At 46.4% G+C, this 26,127-nt stretch overlaps 1 protein-coding gene across 1 annotated transcript in view; it reads right to left on the bottom strand.

Moving 5' to 3' along the window:
• Positions 1-234: 234 nt before the first annotated feature.
• The window catches only part of FBXW8 (F-box and WD repeat domain containing 8), a 121,364-nt gene continuing 95,471 nt past the window's right edge, over positions 235-26,127 (bottom strand). Inside the window, exons 8-11 of the mRNA XM_032876194.1 lie at positions 17,614-17,741; positions 2,948-3,121; positions 1,216-1,326; positions 235-774 (exon numbers count right to left, since the gene is read on the bottom strand). Of these exons, the coding sequence (XP_032732085.1) occupies positions 642-774; positions 1,216-1,326; positions 2,948-3,121; positions 17,614-17,741 (546 nt within the window). The 3' untranslated portion in view covers positions 235-641. The remainder of the gene's footprint in view (positions 775-1,215; positions 1,327-2,947; positions 3,122-17,613; positions 17,742-26,127) is intronic.

Raw genomic sequence — 26,127 nt, forward strand, 5'->3', positions numbered from 1 at the left:
GGATGACTGTTTATGCAACAAATAGGTAGAAAATAATCTACTTTGTACCACATGTTGTGGACACCACAGTAAACAGTCCTTAATGCAGTAAATGTATAAATATATAATTATAAATTGTGGTAAAAACTATAAAGACAGTACTGCTCACCTAGGTTTACACGAGGTGGTGGTATGAAGGACCCCCCTCCCCCACCCGGAGTGAGTCTGTGATCTCCGAGCCCAGACCCCCCGAGAGGAAAGGGCTTGCACACTGGAACAGAGCCCTGCACGGCAGTGCACAGACGGCAGAGGGGGACCCACATTGTAGCCAGGGGAGAGGGTCCCGGCTGGAAACAGGGTGACCAGAGTTGTGCAGCAGGCAGCAGATGCAGGAGGAAAGAGGGACAGTGAGTGGCACTCAGAGGCATAGTGTCAGGGAGAGAAAACAGAGTCAATGCCACAGCCCCTGACCACCTCCAGCTTTCCATAAGCAGCTCCAGAGAAGCAAACTGGCTGCGGGGGAAAGCAGAGGCAGTTGAGGAACCTGTGGGTTAGACCAGTGCACCTGGTGCAGAGCGCCTTGGTAGTTTTTTAAATTCATCCACTTTGGTTCTTCCCATTTTCCCCCTGCTCCCCGACGAGGTGCTCCCCTAACCACGGTCCTAGGGAAAGGCAAGTGCAAGGTCATAGTTGTAGCCCGGCACGGTGTCCGCGGACGCGCGGCAGATGGGCAGCGTGCTCTGGAAGGCCAGCCGGTCCACGGCAAACTCGTAGGCGTGGATTAGCCCGCGGTGTCTAGAGGAAGCACACGGACAGCGAGCGTGTTAGCACGGCGCTGCCGGACCCCACCCCGGGCGTGCACCCCACCCGGGCCCCTCCTGCCCACGGGCCATCGGACACTCAGAATCCCTGGACTGGAGACAAGTCAGGAGGAGGGGACGGCGTGCGGGGAGGCCAGCGGTGGGGTGGCGGGTGGAAAGCGTCAGCATCAGGGAAGGCCAGGACACATCCCGAAAGACTCAGCTGGGTGGGGGGTGCTCCCGCCCCGGCCCCGGGTGCCCCACGCCATGCGCTATCCCGGGGGAGGTCTCACAAGGCGCGCACTGCCGCATGGCCACGTGGGCTCGCAGCTGCCCTGAGAACAGCCGTGCCTGAGAGGGGGCCCGGGAGGGGTCCTCCTCCCGGAGTCGAACTACGATGGTCTGCCCTGAACCCCTGCAGCCCCAGCCCGCTGACCTCCTGTGAGTGGTGAAGTTGTCCAGGTCTGTGTTGCGCACCACCCTCTCGTAGGGCACGTTGGCCGTGATGAGGCTGTGGCTGTTGAAGGACAGGTGACGGACAGGGTGCCTGAAACATGACGGGAGCGAGCCGTGGGAAAGGGAAATGCTCTGAAACTGGGCATCTCCCATGTTTAGAAGTTGTGCAGAAGAGATGCTAGAACTCTCTGCCAAGCTTCTGCCAGAGGACAAACCTGGGCCCCCAGAGGGGCAAAGTCTTGCCTTGCCTTGCCCCTGCCCCCCGTGCCCCCAGCTGACTACCCTGCAACATGGACGTCAAGGAGGTTAGCCACATCTGGCAGAGCACAGCCCCTCTTCTGGCTGCCGGCCTTGGGTAAGTTCTCCAAGCCAGGCTCCCAGCTGCAGGGTGTGGGACTGAGTTCTAAAAGCCCCTCTCCTCCTAAGCTTCAGAGGGCTACCACGGCTGCAGGTGCTGTCGGGCTGCAGTGTTCTGCAACAATGGCTAGAAATTAATGTAGCAAAGGCTTTTGTTCATTCTACAAACTTTCATCCAGTGCCTCCTGTGGTCATAGCACCAAGCCCGGAGACACAGGATATAAAAGATGTCTAATGCAGGAGCCGGCCAGCGGAGGACTCCTACCAAAGAATCGAACGTTTGCACGAGAGACATTATAAGCCCCCAAGATGAGACACAGGACTTGGCACTGGCTCAGGGCAGCGAAAGCCCGTCAGCCAGGCCTTTTGGGAAGACAGCAGAGACAGTCTGTGCAGGATCGGCAGGGGCTGCTCCTGGGATGGCTGGGGGGTGGCTGGAACAGACGTTCTCTTGAGAGTAATGAAGGTTCAGGGGGATCTGAGTCAGGCCCTGTCAGTCCAGGGCACCGGCTGGAGGAAACGGGGAGGGCGGCAGTGGAGGCTCCCATGCTCAGCAGGGCTGCACCAGAGGCTCAGCAGAACCAGAGCAGCTGCGTGCATGGGCAGGGAAGGACCTAATGTGCTCACAAGCTCTGGGCAGGAGACTGAAAGGTGAGGCCCAGCAGTGTCCCGGGGGGGAGTGAGGGCCTTGCCCAGGACAAGCCACGAACTAGGTTTGAAGACTGGTTGTACATTTACAAATGAGTTAGGAAAATGAATGCCGGGACAGGGAAATTCTGGGGAAGACCTGACCAACCCTAGCCTCCCCCAAATGATGCCCTGGAGGAAACACAGCTTTTCAGGGAGAGAAAAAGATCTGCTGGAGTGGCAGCCCAGTGCAGCAGCCGGAGTTGCTGGAAAGTGGGGGAGGGGACGGGGGCCGTGCCCTGGGCCAGAGCTACAAGGAGAGCTGCCTGACGAGGGGGTGGACCGCTCCGTAACGTAGCTATTTCTGGGAATGCCACCGCGGAGGAGTTTTAGTTGCCTTCTGGCACCACCTGGTGGCAAGTCCATGTGTCACCACAGAAAGCACAAAAAGGGATTACACGCCTGCTTGGCGAGTAAGGCAGGGCTGGACAAAGTCAAGCAGTGTGGACATCACCCGGGGCTCGAGTCTCATAAAAGCTGCTAAAGGGAGTGAGCACTAGCTCCCGCTGCTCTCCAAGAGGCAGCCAAGCCCTCTTTAACCTTGCCTGCTTTTGCCCTGCCTTCTCTTATCCTGACTTGTGATGTGTATTTGCAGGTCCGGGCAACTGTAGATTTCTTCCTTTTATTCTCAGAGTCCACTTTCCAGGATCCCATGAGTGCCCCGTTACCTGGAGTGCACTTCCCACAGCTTCTGGCTCATCCGATAATCCCACACGGAGACCAGGCCTTCCTCGCCTCCACTGACGATTTTCCAGTCGTCCATCTGCACCGCGGAGACTCCCAGTTGGTGGGCGGAGAGCGACAGGGCGATTTTGTCAGTGCGGAGGTCGTGGATCCTCACCCTGGAAGGCCCAAGATGAGCGCAGAGAAGGGAAAGGGGAGGTGAGTTAAAGCCCGAAAGAACAGAGTCATCCTCAGGGGTTCTGGTCTGTGCACAACAATCTTGTGAAAACACAACATACAAAAACCCCTTTGGTTGCAAATACCTAAATATCGGCAGAGAAGAGGCGCACATCCCACGCACAGCTCAGATGCACACGGAATGAGCTCACTTACCGTGCCCGCAGCTCTCTAGACAGAAGGACTTAAAAGCCCCTGGAACAAGACAGCTGCGAGAGAAGTACCATGCTCTTTCTCTGCTTGACAGGAAGGACGCCTGCCCTGAGCACGAGTCCACGCCGAGGGAAGGTGGGCGGGGCCTGGCATCTGCCTGCGCAGCTGTCCCAGGTAGGTGTGGCGCCCAGCAGCGTGGCGCTGCTGGCAGTCTGATTCTGTTAAGGGCAGGAGATAAACCAGCCACACTCGTTTGCAACCCAGATCCTTACCCGTTTGGGAAATTCACACTTTTCTGGTATTGACCTCTGTCAGTTCATCACCCTCTTGCTGAAATTTGGGAAGGGAGGGTCTCTGGTGGACCATGGGGACACGGGTTGCCACTTATCTGAAGTCTCAAACAATGACTTGCTTTGTCATAATCTGAATTTAAGAACCTCTTTAAAAACTACTCTTTACCTAAGTATATGCTGAATTTCCACATATGGACAAATTAGATAACGAGACCCATTTCTCATCCAGCAGAAATACCAACACAGTTCCGGAAATGAGACACACAGCCAAAATTAAATGTGGCAAGATTTCAGTACAGGTGAATGTAACAGTCTCTGTGTTGTGAGTCAGAAAGGAAAAGACCCTACCACCCGGGAGGGGAACTGGACAGACCTAATGCCAGCCTGTGAAATGTGGTCCCGACAGGCGGTGAGAAGAGATGATCTGAAACACGTTGTGTCCTAAACTCAGTTTTGAGCACGCACACACAGACCTATTGTTTTTAGATCTCTAAGGAACATAAATTTGAACTGAAAATTCTATACCCAGTGTAGCTTCCAAGTTTAAACACATATTAAGATTTTTGTTTGTCTCCTTCACAGAAAAAGACCCCAAGTCAGCTACCTACGGATACTTTCTAGAAGAAAAGGATGTACCAAAATACTGGCAGAACACACAGGCCATGCAGAGACGAATGAAACAGATTTTCAAATGTGGCACCAGACCGCCGGCTTGAGACGGAACGTACTTGCTGAGTAAACCCACGTATTAACAGGAAGCGCCCTGAATAGGTCACAAAGTAAAGCCCGACGCGGGCAACACAGGAAGGGTGCACTTCAGGACCAGAAGCTTTACAATGACGGAGGGGAGAGTTTAGCAAATATTTGGTAAAACTGCCTGGGAAAGGGACGCCTGGGTGGCTCAGTTGGTTAAGCAGCTGCCTTCGGCTCAGGTCATGATCCCAGCGTCCTGGGATCGAGTCCCACATCAGGCTCCTTGCTCGGCGGGGAGCCTGCTTCTCCCTCTGCCTCTGTCTGCCTGTGCTTGCTCGCTCTCCCTCTCTGACAAATAAAATCTTAAAAAAAAAAAAAAAAACAACTGCCTGGGAAAAACAAACAAACAAAAATCCAACTTACACGGACCTGGTTTTTGTAGATTTTAAGTAATTCTGTTTCTTTTGTCATAATGCACTCAGGTTTAAGCTGATTTTCTTAAGTTTCCAAATCTGAAGACCTAAGCGAAATAAACCACTTTCTAGAGAAATAAGAATTACCCAAACCGACCTGCAAGGATCGCAAAGGTAACAATGAGCAGACCGAGAAGGCTGTCAAGGGAGCAACAGTCCCGCAAACATGCTAAATGGGCCTGTCCTGGAGGGAAGAGCCCAGGGGCCAGGCACGCTGCTCCACAGCCAGCAAGGACGGAGGACAGCTGCCCAGGTCTGTCGGTGAAGTCAACATTCTGTCCTCCCCAAAACTGACGATGAGAGTGGAGTATCAAAGACCATGCTAGATTGGTGTCAGTGCTCAGACCAGAATAAAATACAGCAGAACCCCTTGAGGGTGTCCATTAATATCCTTCAAGTTACTACAACAAACCATGGACTGCTGAAAAGAAATGTGATGAGATTTACCTTCTTTCTTTTTTTAAAGGTTTTATTTATTTATTTGATAAGAGATCACAAGTAGGAAGAGAGGTGGTTGAGGGGGTGGGGGGGAGGTGGGCGGTGGAAGCAGGTTCCCTGCTGAGCAGAGAGCCCGATGCAGGGCTCAATCCCAGGACCCTGAGATCATGACCTGAGCCGAAGGCAGAAAGCTTAACCCACTGAGCCACCCAGGCGCCCCTCTAAAGGCGGCTTTAAAAAACAGTGGTCTGCTTTTACTAATACTTCACATTGTTTTTATAAAATTAGGTACAATTAGATATGAGAAAAAATGAGAAGTGGACAAGTTTATTAGAGATGACAGTCGAAGATAATTCAGTAATAACTCAGATCAAATGAAATTAATATGTCAAAATCAATAGCTATCTTAGGTACAAACAACCACTAGTTTTAAAACATGTACTCAAAGAAAAAATGCCACTTATAAAAGCAATTAAAGACAATACCCTATAATAAATTTCTCAGCTTGGAGCTCTTAAATTCTAGATGTCTCAAAGAGTTAAATATAATTAGCTACAAGAATATTCAGAATTGGGGTGCCTGGGTGGCTCAGTGGGTTAAAGCCTCTGCCTTCAGCTCAGGTCATGATCCCAGGGTCCTGGGATCGAGCCCCACATCAGGCTCTCTGCTCCGCAGGGAGCCTGCTTCCTCCTCTCTCTCTGCCTGCCTCTCTACCTACTTGTGATCTTCCTCTGTGTGTCAAATAAATAAATAAAATCTTTAAAAAAAATTAAAAAAAATATTCAGAATAGAGAAGGCACTTCTAAATAAAAAAAACCTCAGAAGTCAAAAGGGAAAATACTGATAACTATAAAAGTGTTTAAAATTTTCCCACATGGGGAAAAAAATATCAAAATCAAGGCAAACGATAAACTGGCGGAAATGTTTGCAACAGAGAACTGGCTAATTTCTTGTTTAAAAATGTCCTTCAAATTGAAAGTAAAGACTGGCAACCCAATATTACAATAGGAGAAAAGCTAAGAAAAAATAGTTCATGGGAAAATACTAATGGCTTTTAAACATGTGTGAGATGTTCACTGGTAATGAGAGAAATTATGAACTAAAATTACAGTTGGATACCACCTGTCACCTACCTACCTGACAAAGGTCAAGTTTGGTCGTAAACTCTGTGAGACCCTCCAGGCTGGGGAGCCTTGGGCAGGCAGGCACTTATGTACGCCTCATGTGAGCACACCCCTTTGGGGCACGATCTGGCAATAAGCCAACAAACAATACACTTGACTTCTGACATAGCAGCTTCGGTTCTAGGAATTTATCTAGGCTGTATCTAACATATGTCTACAAATACACACATGGGCATTTAAGACCATTAGTTATAGCACTGTTTTTAGTAGCAAAAGATGGGGTTTCTGTTTCAGACAACTTACTGACCCTCCCACTGAAAATCACTTAGTACTGCTGGATAAACAACAGCCTTTAAAACACACTGCTGGGTTCACAAAGCAAGCGGCTGCCCCAGGGCCCAAGCTGGAAAGCAGCCTGGATAGCCTGGGGTGGGGCAAGGCTGCTTGCTGGCAGGTGCCAACCTTAGGAACCAGTGGCAAGATGGTAAGACTCAGGCCCACCCAAAATAAGTGGGGTGGGAAAGGGGAGTTAAGACATCTACCTTTAAAAAAAAGGGCAGCCTCCTAAAACTTCTGGAAATGAAAACACCACTCCTGAAGTGAAATTCAGAAGAATTTGTGGATTAGACAATAAATCTGAAAAATGACCTAAAACAGAGCACAGATAAAAAATGTGACTGAGGGGTTAAGAGATGCAAATGATAGAAGGGGACAGTGCACCGTGTATCCAAAAGAAGTTCTAGAGGGAGAAACCATATAGGGCAAGGAGGCAATATCCAAATAGTTAAGGGCTGGTATTTTTCTAGAATTCATGAAAGGCCTGTACACTCACACTCCAGAGCACTAATCAGAACGAGAATTTCATATTTAAGCATATCCTACCGAAGTGAGGAACACCAGAAACAGCGTTCGCGGCACGGTTCACTAGCTCCATCAGCTGCGTGCCAGTGGCGGCCGCTCCGGGTGGCCATCCAGCCGCCCCGGCGCCATCTTTGCAGGAGGCAGAGCGGGGCAGGCCGACAGTCCCTAGGCCACTGCACCACGTGAGGAGCGCCGGCCTGGTGGTGTGACAGGTGTGGGGGTGAAGAATCAATGTGTGTGTGCGGTGTGCGTACAGACACCCTCTGGAGAACGCGGACAGGCAGTGGTGGCTGAGGAGGACCAGGCTGCTCAGGAAGAGAAGTGCCCAGAAGCCTGGCTTCTCTGTTGTACTTCTGAATTCAATTTTGAATGTGTGGGTTGCCTGTTCAAGTAAAGTTGAAAAATTTTAAGATTTTGGGGGTGCCTGGGTGGCTCAGTCAGTTAAGCATCCGACTTGGTTTCAGCTCAGGTGATGATCTCAGGGTCATGAGATCGAGCCCTGCACTGGGCTCTGAGCACTGGGTGTGGAGCCTGCTTAAGGTTCTCTCTCTCTCTCCCCTGCCCCTTGATGCCCCTCTCTCTTAAAAAAAAAAAAAGTGCGGGGGGAAGAAAACTCTTAATAAGAGAATCTGGAAGGACACACTTGAATTGGTAATAGCAGTTACCCTGGGAAAGAGTGGCAATAGCAGAGTGAAGGGGAAAAAGGTGCCCTTTCCTTTTAAGTGGAGACACTGCCATGTTGTTTCAGAAACAGGGACTCATTCATGATGGGGGAGGGGGGCACCCTGAGGTCTACAGAGGTACCAGCCACGCTCTGTTTCTAAAGCTGGGGGGGGGGTGGATGCACAGGCCTTCTGTGACTAAACTGTACACATAGCTTACGTACACTCCTAGATGTATGCTGTGTTTCAAACAAAACTGGCTTTGAGAAATACGTAGTCCTAGAACACGGAGGAGAGATCCACTGGTTTTTCTGGGCCAGCACACAGAACCATCTAGGCCACGCCGTGCACGGATGAGCTCTGACTCTGGCGGTGCAATCCTCCCTCCCCAGGGAGGGGTCGGGGGTTACAGATGCAGGGAGAGCAGGCAACAGGCTTGGAAAAACAGGTCTCCCTCCCTGCATTTAGAGCCACTGGAGGCACTGTGCGAAGGGGAAGTGAGGAAAGGTATAAATGCTGGGAAAGGAGCGCCGCCCATAGGCTACAGATGCACTGCTCACTCGGCAACTTGGAAAGGGCGGGTGGGGGGAGGAGGAAATTCTGGCCCAAGTACTTTTCAGCACATATTTGGTTAATAAGGGCCTATTCTGCTGTGGTGATTTTCATAAAGAGCCCCTGTGTTGAATATTTATACTCCATAATTTACAGTTTGGCTGTTAGGGAGACAAAGGCAAACACAAATTTGGTCCAGAAGTTCAAAGTTTGCCATCTGTTTTCCTATTGTATTTAGATACCAGCATGGATGGCTCCAAACAAAATAAACAAATACACCGAAAGATACAGCGTTTGTGTATTTTACATCACTAAGGAAAACAAAACCGGGCCAAAAGAGACTTGAACTTCTACCCCAGGAAAAAAGGAAGAGCATTTATAGGAATCTCCTTAGAGAGGCATCACTCTTTCTCGTCCGCAGACAGAAATGGCACACCCCGCGGTGTGCTAAGTCCACACAGGCCATTCAAATCCACATCAAGAAACCGGTGTCTGCCTCGAGCCTCTGACAGAGCGCCACCAACCTGAACCACCTCCCTTGGCCAAGCGTGCAACCTCAGCACTCCAATCCGAGACCCAGTGCTGGGAAACAGGTAGCACGACAAATGGGCACAAAATCCTGCCAAGACAATGGATTCCAGGGCCAGAAAGAAGCCAATGGTAGATATTGTGAATTCCTATCTAGCAAGTATTTCATCAACTTTGCCTGTTAAAGAGAAAAATAATTGGTCCGAGAGCTGTAATTGTATTATGTTTAATATTCATGGTTGGGTTTGGAGGGCTGTTCCAACACTCCCTCTCTCCAGCCCCTCTCTAATGAAAATCACACCATAGGAGTCGGCGCTAGCCCGCCAATTAAAATAAAAGACACCAGGACCTTCCAAAGACTCCAGCAGAGGACCATCCATCTGATGGGCAGGAAAACGTGCTGGGACTGAGAGCGAGGCACGCTCTGGTTGGTCCTGTGCTAAGAGCTTTGAGTAACTTATTATAACACTTGCAGATGGAGCAAACACAACATTTATGCCCCACTCACTCTCCCTCTGACAGCAGGCAGCAGCACACCCCAACTCCGTGCTTGTCGGGGCCAGAAGCGAGCTCGGATACTCTCTAACTGGGGATCACCACTCAAGGCTCGCCTCCCATTGGTTTGGATTAAATAGTCCCAAATGATAATAAGGCAAACTGTATTCGATGGCAAAGATAAAGCCTATTCAGGCTCTGGCTCGGGAGTTTCATTTAGAAGGACCTGACCTAAAGCTATATTTCTATCCAGAAAATAGAACAAATAAGAAAACATTAACATGGAGGCTTCTTTTTTAAGAGACCAAATTAATCAAGGTTTTGATGTTTTTTTGTTTTTGTTTTTTTTTTTTCCAAGCAATCAGTACACGATTCTGTTTTGTCCTGCTGAACCCGGGCTATTAGAGAATCTTAAATATAACCTTATATGCCAAAATCAATAAGCTTTATCTCTGTAGCACTGACGGTGGCCTCTGGTAAGGATTCACTGTAAACAGCAACTAGAAGAACATAGTTTTTTAAGTGGAAGGACCCAGTTTAATTATCCAACTCCAGGCTCTGCTCCGAGCTCTCCATTTTAAAGCTGTATCTCAGGTTTGGAGTGCTCTCTATATTGCCCATAAGAGTAGGAGGGCCCTCGGACTGATCACTTGACCTTTCTGGCTGTTTCCTCAGTGGGGCCAGCAATGGATGGCCTTGAAGAACTCTGTGAACATCTTGTGATCCCCAGCAGAAAAGCCCATGAAGCCATCTGTGGGCAATAATGGTGATGTACATCCCCCCTCCCTAATTAGGCACAGGATCCCAAATTGGAAACATGGAAATACTTAGCTTCCTTTAATATCCCTTTAGATTTTAAATTTTAATCAGATAACTATACCTAGAATAACAGCCCTATTTGACGGTTAATTGATTTTCAACAATGGTGCTGAACAGTTCAACAGGGCAAAGAATACTTTTCAACAGATAGTGCTGGACCTCCACGCAAAAGAATGAGGTCGGGCTCCCATCTCACAACATACACAGAAATCAACTGTAACTGCACCGGGACCTCAGGCGAACAGCGAAAACTAGAAAAATTCTTGGAAGAAAACCTAAGAGTAAATCTTTGTGACTCTGGGCTAGGAATGGCCTCTTCAGTGTGACACCAGCAGCACTAGTGACAACAAAACGGATAAACTGAACTTTGTTGAAATTTAAAACTTCTGGGCTTCAAAAGACACCACCAAGACAATGAAGGGACAAGCCACCAACTGGGGGAAAGCGCTTACAAATCCCATCTGAGAAAAGGCTGGTATCTGGAATCTATTAAAGACTCTGACAACTCAATAAATAAAAAAGACAAGTAGCCCAGAGAAAAAAAACAGGCCAAGGATCTGAACAGACACTTATTCGACGAGGCCAAAAAGCACACGAAAGGAAGTTCAACATCACATTAGCCACCAGGAGAATGAAAATCAAACCCAGGATGAGCTGCCACTTCACACCCGTTACACTATCATCAGAGACAAGAGCGAGGATGGGGGAGCACGGGCGAGGACATGGAGAAATGAGAACCGTCGCCCAGTGCCGGTGGGAGAGTCACGTGGTGCAGCCACTTTTGCAAAGAGTAGTTCTAGAGTTCCTGAAAAGGTTCAACATTGAGTTACCATGTAAGCCAACAATTCCACTCCTCGGTATATAGCCAAGAAAACGAAAAACCTATGTCTACACAGAAATTTGTACTTGAATGATACAGCAGTATTCACAATAGTCAGAAAGTGGAAACAACCCAAATGTTTATTAAGTGACGAGCGGATAGATGGGGTATATTCATATGACGGCCTACTATTTGGCCACAGAAGGAATGAAGAAGTGATTCAGGCTGCAGCACAGGTTCATCTTGGAAACATCGTGCAAGCGGAAGAAGCCAGTCACGAAGGGTCACAGTTTATAGGATTCCATTTATATGAAACGTCCAAAACAGATTCAGAGAGACAGAAAATAGAAGAGTGGTTGCCTAGAGCTAGAGGAGCTGGAGGGAACTGGGGAGTGGCTGCTAGTGGGTACAGGTTTCTTTTTGGGGTGATGGTGATGGCGGCATAACCTTGTGAACGTTATATAACTCAGCCTTGTGAATTGTACAATTTTTTTTTTTTTTTTGTGAATTGTACAATTTTAAATCGGCAAATTGTAGGCATGTGAATTTACCTCAAAGAAAGGTGCTAAAAATTTAAAAACTCATCTTGAGATTCCAGGGCAAGAAAGGCAGTGAGCATTGTTGGTAGAGTGACTGTTGCCTTGGCAACCCACTCCCATCTTGACATAGGCCCTTACCACCAAGTCCTATTGAGATTCTCCCTGCAGAGCAGTGATGAGCTGCTTTGTTCCAGGATGTTCCAGGATGAGATCCACTGCGCCCCCCACCCCCCTTTCATGGTGGGGAATGAGCAGGTCACCGATGAGGAGACTGAGGACAGACAGGATGGAAAGGAGCCTCAGTTAACACAGCCCCTGACTGCCAACTATTCATTTACTTAAATCATTGAGGAGAAAGTGGGAGTTCTGCTTCTGGCCAAGAGGAATGAAGCCTGTTACTGCCTGTCTCCTGCTGACCACAACCAAATCCTCTGGACAAAACACAAAGCTAACACCTGAGGACACTGGAGAGTCAACTCCGGATGGTGAGCTGTGGAGGAAGGGGCCACATGGGGAAAGGTGTCTCATTTTCTCCCTCTTCTCTCTTAGCCACGCCCCAAGTATGAGCTCCAAGAGTTGTGTGGTAGTGCAGGAGCTCGAGCTCCAAAAGAAAGGCTACCTTTCTGAAGAACCGAGGCGAAGGGCCCTTGCAGTCCCAAGACTGTGTGTGTTGGGGAAGGGATGTCTTTGTGGGGATTTCCCCCTTCTTTGCTCTGTAGCCTCGTTACCACAGAGCTGGTAGTGAAGCAGGCAGGGAAGATCGAGAGAAACCCTTTCTTCTGGTCAGTTGCCCAAAGAGCCCCTGAACGCTGGAAAGTATAGGGATGAAGAGGAACACACAGACGGAGAGCCTGTTACTATTTGTACAAGCCCCCACACAAATCTCCAGCTCCTCTCTGAGCTGTGCAGGACAGCTCCAATGCAGCACATAGCAACGGCTCCGAGATTTCATCTAAGATTTAAAACACTGCTGGGGCGCCTGGGTGGCTCAGTGGGTTAAAGCCTCTGCCTTTGGGATCAAGCCCCGCATCAGGCTCTCTGCTCAGTGGGGAGCCTGCTTCCCCCCCTCCTCTGCCTACTTGTGATCTCTGTCAAATAAATAAATAAAATCTTAAACAAAACAAAACAAAACAAAACACTGCCATCTCCAGAGGACCGGAATAGACAGTTTTTCTGAAGACAAAGAGATGGCCAACAGACACCTGAAAAGATGCTCAACACCACTTATCAGGGTAATGCAACTCAAAACCACAATGAGTTATAACCTCATGCCAGTCAGAACGGCTAGTATCTAAAGAAATAAGTGTTGGCGAGAATGTGGAGAAAAGGGGACCCTGTGCACTGTTAGTGGGGGAGGAAACTGGTGCAGCCACTGTGGAAACCAATATGGGGGCTCCTCAAAAAATTAAAAAATTCCACCTCTGGGCATTTACCCAAAGAAAACAAAAACACTAATTTGAAAAGATACATGCACTCCTGTGTTCACTGTGGCATTATTCGTAAGAGTAAGATATGGAAGCAATTCAGGTGTCCATGGATGGATGGACGGATGAAGAAGATGCGGTATATATACACAACGGAATATTCTCAGCCATAAAAAGTGAAATCTTTACACTTACAAAATGATGGACCTAGAAGGTATTATACTGAGAGAAATAAGTCAAAGAGAAAAAGACAAATACCATATGATTTCACAGATGTGGAATCTAAAAAACAAAACGAGAAAAAACAAAAAAACAGAAACGGACAGTAAATACGGAGAACCAACTGGTAGTTGCCGGAGGAAGTGGGTGGGATGGAAGGATGAGCAACACTGTAAAGGAGATTAAGAGAGTACAAAATTCCAGGTATAAAATAATAAGTCGCAGAGATGAAAAGTACAGCCTAGAGAATACAGTCAAGACCGTACGGTAAGAGATGCTAACGACACTTGTCCTGGTGATAATGGACAGACGGCTGAAATCACTGGACCACTACGTTGTGTACCTGGACTAACAGAACACTGCATGTCAGCTATACTTTAGTTAACAAACAAAAAACCACATACAAAAAACCAATAGCATCTCAGACTGACCCCTGGATAACATGTGTTACCAGAGAAGCATTAACAAAACCTTTGAAAATGGAGCTAATACTGGAGTTACCACCCACAGAAGACAGAACGTGCAGTCTGAACCTAACCAGGGTCACTGCCTATTTACAACAACAACAAAAATCCTTTTTCTTTTCTTTTTTTTTTTTTTAAGAGTAGGCTCCACACCGCGTGGAGCCCAACGTGGGGCTTGAACACACAACGCTGAGATCAAGAGTCAGACACTTAGCCAACTGAGCCACCCCCCAAGTGTCCCCTAACACAAAAATCTTAACATTCTCCAGAGGATTACACAACAGGATCCAAAGTGGACACAACATAACATTTCAAATGTCCAGGATACAATCCAAAAGTACTTGACATACATCCCCACCCCTGACACCACAGAAACAAACAAAAAAATACCAAAAAATCTCCAGGAAAATGCAACCCACTCTTAAGGGAAAAAACAAATAACCCAGATTTGGGGAATCACCAATGACTTTAAGCAGCTATTGTAACTATATTCCAGAAGGTAAAGGTAAAATGGTAAGAAATAATGACGTTCTGAGCAGAGAAACAGACCTACATGCGAATTTTGAACCCAAAAAACCGGAAATTAAAAATTAGCACTGGGTAGGCTCAGGAGGACATGGATATGACAGAGGAAAGAGTCAGTGGACCTGAAATTAAATTGAAGAGTCATTATACAATCTGAAGGACAGGAAGTTTAGGGAAGAAAATGAACAGAGAGCATCAATGGTCTGTGAGATAACATCAGAACTCTGATATCACTGAGTCCCAAAAGGAGAGGAGAAAGGGATTAGTGCAGAAAAAAAACACTTGAAGAAATAATGGCCACAAACTTCTCAAATTTGGTAGAAGACACAAATGTAGAGATTTCAATGCTCAGTGAACCCCAAACACAGGTTAAACTGAAACAACAACAAAGTGGCCTATTTCCTTCAGTCTCTCTCTTGGTGACCTACTAAGGCTTCTTGTAAATGTTATCATTCCTAAGCCATTAATTCATGTTGCGTTCATTGAGCCAATGCATCCTTTCATTTCATTGAAAACACCACTGATTATAAGCAGCACCGTTATTTCGTGTAGCATCTAAAAATGCTGCCAATTAATTTTAAGGTTTCCTTATAAAGGACACATCCTGATTGCACAGCTGTGAAAACATAAAAAGGGCATCTTAGAATAAATACAAAACTTTGTGTTGAGCCCTGCCTGAGCGCTGGACACTGTGGTGAGGAGAACAGACACAAGCCCACTCCTGACGTTGCTCCTCGCTCTTCTTGGTTTAGCGGAAAGGACAAAACGTGTGTTCAGAAGAAGTCAATAATCTATGATGTTAAAACTCTTGTGCAGAGCCACACTCCTCCCTCTCCCTGCTTTACAGCCCTTTGCTCCGAGTAAGAGTAAGAGAGAAGCACAATCCAACAATAACCAATCATTCTCTTCATCTTTATCAGACTTTTCTGGAAAGGGTGAGATGCTAGGTGAGCTGTTCTTTCCCTTTAAATTTTAGCCACTCCGTCCCACCCCCCAACAAAAATGTCTTAAAAAACTCCACCCGTTGTTTGCTAATTTCCTTACATTCATGAAGATTACTTTTGTCTTAACCTGGGACAGTTTTATGTATCTTTAGAGTCCACTTCATTTTCAAATTATTGACAGAGTACTAAGCGCAGTAGAAATTAAGTTTAAATAAGTATTTAAAAAGGAAGTTTCAGGTTTTTAAAATTGCAGCGGCCGTTAACTGACAACCAAGTACGTTGTTCTCTTCATAGTACTGGACCCCTTGCTCCCACTTTTGAGATGAAACCTAAGCTGTAAGAGCCTCTGTGTGCGTCTCTAACGAGATCCGACTCCTAGCTAGTAAGCCTTTGCTGAAAACACATGCACACCCCATTCCTGCTACCAGATTTGAAACTCTAGATTCCTTACTCTTTCCTTTTTCCAGATGTATAATTTTTTAACCCCTGTGTTTCAAATTCATTTTGCTTATGCTACTATTCTGATTCATAAGGAACAATCTCTGTGACGGCAGGCCCCTGACATCCCAGCAGCGGCCCACCAGCTGGCACATCTAGCACTGCCCTGATGAAACGCCTCTCTGAACACCCCCTTCTCAACTCCAAGCCACTGGTCTGCTCTTTACATCCAGAGAGAGGATGAAAAAACAAAACCAAACCAAAAATCCACACCACAACACTGGTTTCCTAATGAAACAGACTTCACATGGTCAAATCTACTTGAACGTGACCAGAGAGCTGTTTTCCATAGGGCCTTTAGCTCTTCTGGCAGCCCTGCTCCAGAGGACAAGGTCAGCTTTACAGAGTTTGCAGGTCTGCTAATGGACAGGATGCCGTTCGGCTGACAAGGGTTGGGACAGTCTGGCTTTAACTGTCCCCGTCCAGCCGACTGGGCTAAGTAATGCAGGCAGCAGAGGCCTCTTCTCTGGAACACCACAGCGGCTTCCTGGGAGCCTAGCTATAGTCGAACACCTAAATGCTCATGCCGTGAGCAAACTCTGAGGGATGACCTACAATTCTAAACCCTTCCATTTGGATGCCCCCAAAAGCCCTCTGCATTTGCTGTCCTGGAAAGAGAGTAGTAGCAGCTCGATCCCTGGGGGAGATCCTTTCAGATGAGCATGGAGCCTTTGTGTGGCTCAGTCTGCAAACCACAACATAGAAGTAAACTGCAAACCGATTTCATTTGCTGCGCCACATGTGGGGCCAACTTACCAAGCCTGGTTTGTTTTTTGCTTTTTAAGAGAAAAACTGGACATACAACGAGGAGTTCAATTCTTGAGCTCAGAAATTATCAGCCATTTTAGGAAGCCTTGAGAACCAATTTTCTTTCAACAGAGCACACTCACATTATCTTCCAGCTCTAAGGGAAGGGGGTAGTAGAGGGCTGAAGGTCAGGAGTTGAAAATATTATTTGACACAATAATTATTTTTGCAAGCTGCTGCACTGGTGCGGCAGAGGTCTGAGACTTGGCACACGGGAGTGCCCGCCTTGCGATCTGATCCCCCCACCGAGCAGCCCACCACCTGCAGCCCGGGGCCGGGCCCGGGGGAGGGGGCGCCAGCAGACCCTGGCCTCCAGCCATGCTACCTCTCTTCAGGGCACTGGATCAGACATGGCAGATAACCAGCCAAAAAAAAAAAAAAAAAAAAGACAAGGAAAAGAAAAGACAAGGGAGAGAAGGGACAGGAGGGAAAAAGACCTAAAATTTGGACTCAGAGGGTCTTTTCAAATACTTTAATCCTTTCGTACTGGTGGATCGTGGAGCGTCCGTTACTGGCACTGGGCCCTGTAGCAGGAAAATCCGACTCCCCAAGCCAAAGCGTTGAAGAGAAGACTGCTAATCAGCTAAATAGAAACTGGAATCTGTTCCCATCAAGTCCCTTTTTTCCCCCATCACCAGAGGGACACCATAGTGTTCTGAAATACACTCTTGACATCATTTGGCAGGCAACCCTATTCTGCTGAACATGATTCAGCCCTTAGGTTATTGTTTTTAATATTAGAAAGTGAGCTTTTAAATGCCAGACAAATTTTGCAGCAGGGGGACAAAAGATATTCCAAGTGGTCTCACTGGACCTTCTACCAACTGTGTCCACCAAATGGCTTAAAAGACCACCTTCCCATGGCGTTTCAGAAACGACGCAGAGAGCTAGCTCTGTCCAACTATTACCTAATGCAAGACTTTGTTCTCCAAGTTCACGGAGACGGTATTTAAAGATCAGGCTGAACCGAGGCGGCAAGGCTGTGGGGTGAGAACTCAGCCGTGCGAGCAGCAGAGGAAATGAGCGAGCACAGCGGAGGCGAGGGGCAAAGACCCGGCAGAAGGCCACCGTGGCTGCAAAACATGGCTCTCACTCACACCTACCTCCTGTCCATGTTGCCGCTGACCATGAGGTTGGGAGGGCTGTCTCTGAGGTTGACGCAAGTGAAATCGCCAAGCGCGTTGCCCAGCTTTGAGAGGCACCGTTCTGCTTCCAGGCTGTACACCAGGATCTGGGAAGGAAGGAAGATATGTGGGTGTGCGGCTGCTTACAGCAGGGCCCCATCCAACACTTCTTATCCCAGACCATCACCCAGCTCCCCTTAACGGAGATGTTCTGCTGCATAATTTCCTGACCTTTTCCAGCACAGGGATATGGCTCTTAGAATGACAAAAGTACATGCAAAAGAAAATAAAAGAACAGCCAAAGAATTCCTCAGGCCAAGGTACAAAAATCGTAAGACACAAAGGAAAACGCCAAATGGGGACGTTAGGTATCCCAATTTCCTAGCCCAGAAAGAGCAGCATGGAAACTAAGAGTCAGTGACGGCGTCAGATTGGGAAGCTGCCTTCTGATCTTCTGATGTCCACAGATGTGCCAGCCTGTGTTCTCTCATTTTTCCCATCTCTGTATTGCTATCCCAGAAGGTGAAAGAAAGAATGGTACTATTTCCAGGAGGATGGAGAGTTAATCACTACATGACAGATGATTTCTTTAGACTAAACTACAAACCAAAACACAAAGTCTTATTCCCAAACGTTAAAACAAGTTTCTTAAGTGAGGTATAACTGACATCCCCAAACATGTCTCTCTTCAGCCACTCTCCCCTTGCTAATTTTAGGAGGTTCTGTTCTATAAGGTGTGGAAGCAAATAAAGTATCCTTTATCTCTAGACTACGTATTCATTACGATCGAACAGTTCTGTGCTTTCTCTCCAGCAAAAAGAAAAAAAAAAGGGTGGTTCATGAGGAATCTTTTTAAAGATTATTTAAGTCTTTTACTAAAAAAAAAAAAAAAATTCAATTAACATTAAATGCTTGCTATGGGGGTGCATGGGTAGCTCAGTTGGTTGAGTGTCTGCCTTCAGCTCAGGTCATGATCTCAGGGTCCAGTGAGCAAGCCCAGTATCAGGCCGTATGCTCAGGAGGGAGCCTGCTTCTCCCTCTCCCTCTGCCTCTGTGATCACTCTCACTTCTCTCAAATAAATGAATAAAAATAACATAAAATAATAACATAAAAAAATAACTAGATGCTTGCTATGGATTAGTCATTGTTGTAAATACTTAAGATACTGCCCATGTGTGCCCCCAAATTCACAGTTCAAAAGCCTCCTCATTCTCATTCTCTCTCTCTCTGACACACACACATACACTTCTGGGCACCTATTCTATTCTGTTGATCATGCGGTTAAAATGACTGAACTCAAAACTATTAATGTTAATATTTTGTAGAGATTCTCCTCCTTTTGCACACACACGGAAATGACATGCTCGCTTTTTCTTCTCAACCTTACATTTATCAATTTATCAGGATATTCTTCTTTCAGTATTGAGAGGCTGATGATCTCCACCTTGAAAACCATGATCTCCTTATCAACACACATTTCTAACAAGTGAATCTTTGGAAATGCTTCACAGTTTAAACAAGATTATCACCTTAATTAATATTGCCAGCAGCTCCTGAAAGGAAGAGAGACTATTTCAAATTTGAAAATGCCTTCCTAATCTATTAAGACTATAGAGTACAAGCTAAATTTTATTTGTTTTCATGCAGTGGAAAATAACTTTGAAAAAACTCCAAGAATTCTATACAGTTCTAGCAATTCTGAAAATAATTCAACAATTCTAAAATATAAAAAAAAAAGTTATTCTTCCAAGTAAGAACACAGAAATAATCAAATCTTCTATCTATAGCGAATAACCTAAAAGCTACATAAAATCAGTTCTAGGAGGGAGAAAAAAATTAACAGCAACCTCATGGTCTCTCACATAGGCTAATTTTCCTTGTAAATAGAGCTCTTGGTAGAGTTCTTGGACTCAAAAATTTCTTTTTGTTTTCAACTTCCATAGTAGGAAGGTAGGCCTCTGATGTGCAAATGTCTTGGGTAATTGTAAGAATTAAAATCTGGTATTGAGTCCATCTTTACTTTTTCTCATTCCTTTTTGACAAGTGGAGGGGTCCTCTCGAAGTGACACAGGGAAATCTGATCCCTCTCCAGAAAGACTGCAAATTCATCATAAAGGCATCAAAGTTCGTAGTCAAGAGTCAAGTATTTTCTGAAATGTTTAATAATTCAATGAATCAGAATATCTGAAGAGTACCTTTACCATTAGGGTTAGTTAAAGACCACAGAGATTAGAAAACACATTACCCATCTCCAAGGCAGTTCTTTCCATGTTAAAAGTCCCTTAACGACCTTTACCATTTCTCCCTCCCTCCCTCCCACACTCTCTCTCTTTTAATAAGGTTGAGCAAATGGGACTTCATTTTATCTGATTGCCAAAGACGAGTGAGATTAATTATTCATGCTCCCACTCCCCCTCTTGTTAAGACCATGCATTAGACTAATTTTTCTCTTTATTGCCCTAGTTGGGTGAGTCTCAGCCCAGGGCCACTTGACTCCCTCTCAGAGCTGTATGGATATGCTGGAAAGAAGGAAAATACTACCCAGAGCGAAAATCTCAGACAAAATACTCTGCACTAATGTGACCGCCGAATCAATAGACATTGCTGGGATTTTTCCCTGTAAGTACCAAATGTATGTTACAAAAGAGCCTACATAAGTGATTACAGAGCAAAGTTTTATTTTAAGTATGATCTCAAGTGACAAAATTAAGGCCCGCGCCTCTTCTGCAGAGAGAACTACAGGAGATGCCTGTGCAGAGGACACCGGGAGGTGTGTCTTGCTCTCTGGCTTCCAGGTAGCTAGCTACTGAAAGGGCACCTGGTGGAAACAAGCATTGCTTAAAAAGAACTTCAGGGGGCACCTGGGTGGCTCAGTGGGTTAAAGCCTCTGCCTTCGGCTCAGGTCATGGTCCCAGGGTCCTGGGATCGAGTCCCGCATCGGGCTCTCTGCTCAGCGGGGAGCCTGCTTCCTCCTCTCTCTCTCTGCCTGCCTCTCTGCCTGCTTGTGATCTCTGTCAAATAAATAAATAAAATCTTTAAAAAAAATAAATAAAATAAATAAAAAGAACTTCAGCAGAAAGTTCCTCTCCCCACCCCCCGCCCCCAGAAACCTTAACGTATTTTCATAAATCCTAGTTTGAGAATCCAAACTTTCCATTTTTGCAGCTGTTCAGATTTCTTTGAAATCGTTTTCTTAATCTATTTTTTTCTGATTTCAAGTGTAATATATATTGTAACACATTCTAACAGAATTACAAGAAGTTGAAAACCTTCTATAGATCCGTCTCAGAAATAACCACTTCAGCAGTTCGGTGTATAGGGTGCAGGACTTCCTTCTGACACAGGTCTGCCTTGTCTGTCTCTGTGTGTATATAAAACTGTTTTCCTTTGAATGGAATTATGTTGTTTTACAACTTGCTTCTCCTAAACAACGTGAGAGTCCTTTCCTCATGAGTCTCTATAGATAGACCTTGTTCTTCTTAATGGCTGCACAGAATTTCTCTACGGATATGTAATTTCATACTGATGGCTACTTGGGTTGTTTCTCTTTTTTAGACCAATAATGTACTTCGTTCAACAGTTAAGTCAACCTATATTTATTAATCACCTTTACAGTAGGTACTGGGATGGCCCAGGACGGCGGAGGACGTGCAGAAGCCTCAGCCTGCTGCCAGCTGTAAAGGTCATCCTTCCACCAGCTGCTGCGCGGCCCCCAGCTGTCCGGCTCCCCCCTACCTGGGACTTGCCTCTCTGAGGAAACCCACCTCACAGCCAGGTCCTTGCATCTGGTGGTATGACTTGTGATGGCAGGGGGAGGGGGCAGGGTACAATCAGGAAGGAGGTGGCAGCCCCAAGGCCAATTATCAGGGGAGCCTGGTGCAGGTGGGCCTGTACTTTCCAGGAGTAACCCAGAATATTTGGTGTGCCCAGGACTGGCTATCCAACCAAAGCTTGAAGGAAAGAGCTGAGAAACGGCTACTGTCCCTGTAGTGGGATAAGGTCCTTCACTCACCCAGTGGGATCTGAGTGTCACTGCAAATGTTTCCTAAATCTGGGACTCCTGTTACCTTCATAATGAAACAGGAGCCAGCCGCACACAGAAATCACTAGGAAGAGATTATAGGGCCTCGAAGTCCCAGACTTTTGGTCATGCACTGCTGGAAGAAGAAAGGAACTCCATTTCCGTTTTGATTTTAAACTTACCCAAATAGTAAGTCCTCCTCATAGTCCTCGATCTGCCAAAGGCATGACACCAACCACCTGATCAATTGGCTTGCCTCCTCAGGGCCCCAGCACTGCCTTTCCAAAGGAGTGAGGAGAGGTCAGAAGGCTTCTTTACAAGATGGTGGCATTTTAAAAAGCACAGTGGGGGACACCTGGGTGGTTAAGCTGGTTAAGCATCTGCCTTTGGCTCAGGTCATGATCCTGGGGTCCTGGGATTGAGTCCTGCATTGGGCTCCTTGCTCAACCAGGAGCCTGCTTCTCCCTCTGCCAGCCACTCCCTCTGCTTGTGCTCTGACAAATAAATAAAATCTTAAAAATACGGGGCGCCTGGGTGGCTCAGTGGATTAAGCCTCTGCCTTTGGCTCAGGTCATGATGTCATGGGATCAAGCCCTGCATCGGGCTTTCTGCTCAGCAGGGAGCCTGCTCCCCCTACCCCCCCACCACCTGCCTCTCTGCCTACTTGTGATCTCTGTCAAATAAATAAATAAAATCTTTTTTTTTAATCTTAAAAATAAATTTAAAAAATAAAATTAAAAAATAAAAAAGCATAAAGATCACTTGTCTGCTGCCATTTAAAAAAAAAGGGAAGTGACAAAGAGAGCTAAAGGTTGGGAGATGCTGGGCTGAGGGTCAAAGATAAAAGGCACGGTGTGGGTGAGGATATCTGAAATCCCTGGAGATGACAAAATCTACCTACTTTCTTTCTTGATTCCCTAAGAAGCCACCCCCATTACTGCCACACATACTTTGCTCTTCTAAGGGGAATAGCCTTGGTAAGAAGCCAAATTCTAGAGAGTAAAGCAAATAATCCTCATGTTCTCTCCAATTCCATCCCAATTATGCTTATTTTGTGCTCTCTCTGTGCCCTTGGCAGAATTCAATTTGACAAGTTCCGCTCTTGTCAGTACTAAATGTATTTACTGTCTACACACTTCACCTGGTGTTCCCAAGATGCCATCTTGAACTGTGTCTCAGCTTCTTTTCCCCAGACCTGTGTTCTCAAACACTGGGCTCTGGGCAGGCCACCTGAGGCTCTGTTACCAAGTACCACGCCACACGCTGTAAAACACTGCTCAGACTTAGGCTCAAAGTTCCTTGGGGGCAGAAATCCTATCGTTCATTCCTGCGGCACTGATCAAGGACCGAGTGTGTGCTTGGAGATTAACTGATTGGTACATGGTATCCAGCAAACCCAGAGCCCACCACAGTTCGGTTCATAATAAATACCCAGAGATGCTTTGTTTTGCTTAACACATTCTTCCCCCATTTCTGGATGCCTAATTTTACTACTGGCCTATATGCAAAGAATCACTTCATCCTACTCAAAGTAGGAGGTTCCACAGATCTCTCTCCAGAAAATCCAGATTCTAGAACACCTTGACTGTATCCAGGCTAAGGTTTTACCCTGACAACACAGCAGACTAGAATATGTAGAAAACCCTCCAGTTTACAAACACTGAAAATGCTGGATAAGTTTCAGTCTATTAAATATTCTTCAGACATTCTGTTTAACTCCTAAAAAATCCGAGAAATTCTGAGGAGCCAAAAATGAAGAGGGCGCTAAAACCAGAAAAGGAAGCGGCACTCATGTCAGGGGCTGCTCTGACGACATCTGCCAGCACCAAAAGCCCAGAACTGGAGCAAGAAGAAGCAAAGTTTCTGGCCAGCACTAAACAGAACACCAGAACTGAGATGTCTGCCTCCAACTGGGGCCGTTGTATGGATAGGTACACTCAGTAAAAAGCAAACTAGGGAAAAAGTCAATCCACTGGCAAAGAGAGCCTACCTGGAAACCTGCCTCAGGGTCAGCTCAGGATGGAAAATGTGGGCTCTGCGTCTGCCCTCACACAGGTTCAGACTTTGAATTTATGCTACCTTTAAGGCCCCAAATCCCTATGCCTACTACTTGAAGTACTTTCAGGTCAGTAACATGTCTCCTGGTACCTGGCAGAGTCTTCTCAGGAGGATGACCCTCTCAACCTAGGCCCCTTAGGAAACCTACAAATCAAGATCAGCCAAATACGAGCTCATAATTTTAAAAAAATCCCAAATAAACAAATCATAAATGAGAGGTAGAAAACAAAGAGAATAATTAGACTTCCAAGGATATCAGATATTTATTAGATAAAACAAAAAATGTATGCTGAAAATGTCTATAGAAATAAAAGTGGGTGAGGGGCTAAAAACAGCAAAGCAGCCTTGGGAGAAACAAAAAAAATAGAATTTCTAGAAATTAAAAAGGCAGTTGATGAGCTAAAGAACTAATCAGCATCTAAGAGACTTCTGTGAACCGAAGACAGATCTGAAGACATCATCAGAAGGTAACACTGAGTGGCAGGGATGACAGTGTGACTAGCACAGAGGACAATAAGCGAGTCCAATACACATGCCTCCTGAGTTCCAGACAGGAAGAGGGAGACGAAAATTCTGACAATAGCTCAGAACATTCTAAACTGGAAGGGAAGAAGCACAAGAAATCCCAAGCAGGAAAAATAAAAGTACATGCACACCTACAGACATAAGAGAGAAACCAGAGAAAAGTAAGGAAAAGGTCTTCAAAGCAGACAAAAGCAAAGGCCATTAGACTGACAGTCAAGTGCTCAGTGGCCCCAAAGTAATCAAAACCAATAATTTCTTCAAAGGTCTGAGAGAAAAGACCTGCCAGCCTACCATTTAGAAAGGATCAGCAAAACCACCTTCGACTGAGGTGAAATAGAGAGGTTTGGGGGATAAAAACACAGAGAACACCTGTGCCTAAAAGACCCTCGCTAAAGGAACTTCTAAAGATTATACTTTTGGAAGATGGGCAATCATTCCAGGAAAAAGGCCTGAGATGCTAGAAGGAACAGTAAGCCAAGATTCAGGTAAATGTGCTAAAAGTATGCAAATACTGACTATCTACAACAACAACGCCGATCTAGGGTTACAGAAGTAGAACAGACTGTGTCCAGTCCTTCTTCCAAACAGACAAGTGCTACGGATCAGGGCAATGCACCGCAGCCACAAAGATGCCAGATGCCCAGGGGACCCTCCAGTGCAACGGTCTGCAGTGGACAGATAGTTCCCATGGTTGGCACAAAGGAGGGACTCAACATGTATTTGATGAAAGAATGAGTAAGTGCTACACGTCTCTGCCTGTATCTATCGATCACAGGCCCATGGCCCACAGACCTACGGGAGAGATCTCCTCCACGCATACAAATGAACAAATTAAGTCCGTTTGCTTTTGCACTCAGGGCAACACATTTAGCAGTTTCAGAAGTGGGAGGTACAGTTGCATTCAGTACAGATCCTGAAGTGCAAGACCAGTAATGCCCATTTTTTAAAAAAATCGCAAAATAAAAAGACTTCTCAGCCTTTGGGGTAAGTCTACTCATGACCCAAATGACCCAAGCTGCTCTTCTGACCCAGCATCAATATGACCCGCAATAACGTGGTAAACAATTTCACTGCACGCATGCAGGGGCTGCATATTCATGTTCGCATACCGATCTCAGTGAACAGCCTCTATAAATTCACAGATGAGCTAAGGTTTAAAAAAACGATGAGAAAGACAGACAATTGGGGAGGGGGGGGCCTGGTGAGAAAAGAGTAAATCATACACAAAACAGCCAATAAAAAAATAAAAAAGCAGTTAATATACATGAATAATGGATGTCTGATTTAAAAGCAGTTTACTCCGATATGATGTAATTTTTGACAATCAGCCAGAGAGACTATTTTGTAAGCCCTTGCCAGAGAGAAGTCAGAGCGGGAGGCTTGGGAACACGGCGCAGCTCTGAACCTGTGCACAGTGACTCTCATCGCCATCCCAAAGGTGACTTTCTGTTGGCAAACAGAAACTTGCCTCCCAGGTGCACTTAGCAGCAGCAACCGGCAAGATCGAGGCTTGAAGAACAACCCCAGCGCGAGCGCGGATCCCTGAAATGCAGCGCCCCCTCTGCAGTCTCCATGATGCGCTGCTGGCACAGGCCACACTCAAACGCAGCACAAAGGGAGCAGCAGCCTGGGCTGCTTTCATGTTTAAGTTTTAATTGGAGTGACAAGCCCACAAGGCCAAGATATTTCAGGGACAGGACGGTGTTGCCGAGTGTCGCCAGGCGCTGGGCCGGCAAGGCCCACGTGCGCTCCCCACCACCGCGTGCCAATGCACCTGCACCCCCCGCCGTTCCAGGACTGGACTCTGCCCGCAAAGGCGCTGCCAATCACCACGGCCTGTGCCAAACGCGGGGGCTTTGTGGCGTGGGCAGATGTCTACAAAGGACCA

Source organism: Lontra canadensis, unplaced genomic scaffold, assembly GCF_010015895.1.
Source record: "Lontra canadensis isolate GAN:19392208 unplaced genomic scaffold, GSC_riverotter_1.0 scaffold58, whole genome shotgun sequence".
Lineage (NCBI taxonomy): Eukaryota > Metazoa > Chordata > Mammalia > Carnivora > Mustelidae > Lontra > Lontra canadensis.